The following is a 3,232-nucleotide window of genomic DNA, read 5'->3' as shown; positions in this document are numbered from 1 at the left end:
CTTTAAGTGTCCCTTTAAGGAGATTTTAAGGTCTAAATTTTTTTACCTATACATATTTATTCCACTCAGTTAATGTGTGATTTATTTATTTTCTATTATAAGTTTTATATCGTGATATATGTCGTTACCGCCCCTCATCATAATGTATATCGTGATATGAATTTTTTGCCATATCACACATTCCTATTGGATCGAGTATGTGGAGCCCTTTAGTTATGTGAGATTTATTACAGGCACATCTTGTTCATTGTGCATATTTGTTTCAGATCAACAGCCTTATGCTGTCTGATACAGATGTTGAAAATTCAACACTTTATTGGTGGGCTTCCCTGGCAAAAATTGGCAACACCAAAACAAAGATTAGTAATGCCACATTGTTCATGCTGTACCATCTATAAAATAACCATTTCAAACTTTGATTTGTGTCATTTATTGTATGCTTTTGAATCCAGTCACATACAATATTGCAAACTGTTTAAAAACATAGACAGGGGTGCTTGCCTGGTCCAGAAGAGAAATAGCAGGTGCTGTAGCACCACCCAAAGTCTGTCTGTACACATCAATCCCATCACCAAACTGCTCTGGTCCTTATACCGTATGAAATCATTGGCGGCTATGGCAGAGTGGTTAGGGGAGTTGTCCTGTAACCAGATGTACTTGTAGCTTACCATCATCAATATATGAATGAGTCTGTGAATGTCTAAGTGTAAAGCACTTTGGGGGTTCCCATGGGGCTTGATAAAGCACTATTTAAGTTCAGTCCATTTACCATTTTTACCATGAAATGGGTTTATTTAAATGTTTTTATACAAACAAGTTTGGGAACAAAGTGAACACACAAAACAAGTAGTCTAATCATCACATGTTGGAACTATCTGACCCTCTTTCTTCAGTGTCCTGTCTCCGACAATCTTTTGTAGTTCTGCTGTAAAATGTGAGAATGGTTGCATTAGAAATTTAACCGTCAAGTTTTAATGTGGTTCCTCCAAATGCATAATGAAGTGTTATAACCTTTGGCCATAAATACAACTTCTTATATAATAAAAGGCTGGGTAAAAAAAATAGATTCAATCGATCTTGGATCAATTCTGACAGGAGACAAGACACTTCTTTAATAAATTATGATAATACCACCCAGCAATATTATGCTATTGTCATTTAATCAGCAGCACCTGGCTGATACTGAACGTCTTAAATCCTGTTGAAGCAGCACAGCTGGAGTGAATTTCTCATGCACAGATTTTACATTTAATTTTTTAGATCAATTATATTTGTATTGTGTTTTGTTTCACTTTAGGTGAGATTTTAATTTTTTCAGAACTTCAACTTTCTGTATTAAAGCAAAATGAAATGATCTAAAACAATAACTATAGCAGAGTTATTTCAAATGTTTGTTTTGAATTTTCAAGGGGTATTCAAGTTTGTTTTTTGTTTTACTCTTGGTTGTACTGACCTAATTCTGTGTTTCAGCCTGCTTCTGGTGGCAGGTGGCACGGTGCTGAAGATATGTGATTTTGGGACAGCATGTGACATTCAGACCCACATGACCAATAACAAAGGAAGTGCAGCATGGATGGCCCCAGAGGTATTTGAAGGCAAGTATCTGCAGCATTTCAGCTGTTAGAAAAGTTTATTACCATCACTTTTCTCAGAACTACCACAGATGTGTTGGCAGTTTTTTCACTTTTGTATTTCATCTTAATTTCCTCTTAGAGCTTTAGCATGAGCAAGTTGATTAGCAAAGAGAATCTAAAATATTATCTTTGTGAAATAGCCTAGCCAAAGTGTCTGAACAAGTGGAGCAGATAGGTGTTGTCCAGTGTCACAAGTGGTTTATTTACAAAAACTGTGACTGAAAAAATATTTACAAGAAATATTCTAAAAATTTTCTTAAAAGATAAATTGTCAAAATCAAACCAACCAAAATTAATGTTACATGTACATAACTACTCTGACCTGGTTCTCTCCTCTTCTMTTCCTTTCTAAACAAATGTTAACTTAATAAAACTTGTCAAAATTGATTTACAGAGTTCCAGCAGATCCTTAAAAAGTCTTAACAGGCTTGAAATTCATCAATCCAAAAATAAGGCCTTAATTGACCTTAAAAGGTCTTAAAGGGGACCTATTATGCAAAATTCACTTTTTAAAGTTTTTTTTACTCAATTTTGGGTATGTGCTTCTTAAAAAACAGTCCTAGGACCAAAAAAATGCACCCAGGGGCATATTTACTGTAAGTAAATGTATTTGTAATGTGTATCAATGACAGGTTTTATACTTCCTACATTTTGTGATGTCACAAGCCGTACGACAACCCACCGGAACCTGCGTTCAGCCCCTTACCTAGCAACYCCCGAGTGAGGTTCCACCTCCAGTATAAAAAGCTATCATGGTTGTTGTTGTGCAATGTGTAGTTCATTTCACAACAAGCCTCCAATAGGGGAATGGGTAGAGTGTTGGACCAGAGAGCAGGGGACCAGGGTTCGAGACTGACATGGGCACAAATGATTTAATTATTTATTTTTGTTCGTTATGAACTCATTTTCTCATGTACCTCTATTGTTTTTAGCTTTAGCCTATTTGTTAGAGTTTCTGAGGTATTTTGACCGCTGCTGCTCCAATTACCTGCATGCAGAGTGAGCGCAGAGCTCCGACACTGGAGGAGGGGGAGAAAAAAAAAGCTGCGACCACGACTCTGCCTATGGGTCTGACTCAGGGTCTCATATATACGGTTGTACAACGGAGCTTCTGCTATTTCTAGCCATGCTAACATAAACACTGGCTCTGGAGGACGGAGTTTGGAGAGTAGTGCTGTACCAAACGATTATTTTTCTAATTGATTAATCTAACGATTATTTTTTCGATTAATCGATTATTCTAACAACAAATCTATAAGTTATTCTGATGTGAGTGCACTGGAAATTTAAAATGTTTTCATCAAATTAACAAGAACAGTTCTTTAATGTAATATTTTCTTTAATAGTTTTTCATGAACACAAAATATGCACTCTAGAGTCAATTCTTTAACAAAAAAAGCTTGAAAGATTTAACATCAACATAAAATCTCAACCAAAGCAAGTAAAAGAAATATAGTGCAAGATGTTAACAATATAACAAATGAACTAAAACATGCAAAATTCAAGTCACTCTCTGGAAAACCTATAATAAACAAATAATAAACATTTATTTATTATTTTTTATTTAACATATTTCTCAATATATAAAATTTAACAAA

The 3,232-nt window shown here is 35.0% G+C and overlaps 1 protein-coding gene across 3 annotated transcripts in view; it reads left to right on the top strand.

Annotated features, from left to right (window-relative positions):
• The window catches only part of map3k7 (mitogen-activated protein kinase kinase kinase 7), a gene marked incomplete at its 5' end in the record, with an annotated part of 48,226 nt that overhangs the window by 6,293 nt on the left and 38,701 nt on the right, over nucleotides 1–3,232 (top strand). For all 3 annotated transcript variants that reach the window (XM_014032570.1, XM_014032571.1, XM_014032569.1), the window contains 1 exon segment: nucleotides 1,471–1,595. In XM_014032570.1, coding sequence (XP_013888024.1) covers nucleotides 1,471–1,595 — 125 coding nt within the window.

Source organism: Austrofundulus limnaeus, unplaced genomic scaffold (genome assembly GCF_001266775.1).
Source record: "Austrofundulus limnaeus strain Quisiro unplaced genomic scaffold, Austrofundulus_limnaeus-1.0 Scaffold1482, whole genome shotgun sequence".
Lineage (NCBI taxonomy): Eukaryota > Metazoa > Chordata > Actinopteri > Cyprinodontiformes > Rivulidae > Austrofundulus > Austrofundulus limnaeus.
This window is presented reverse-complemented; position numbering and strand designations above follow the sequence as displayed.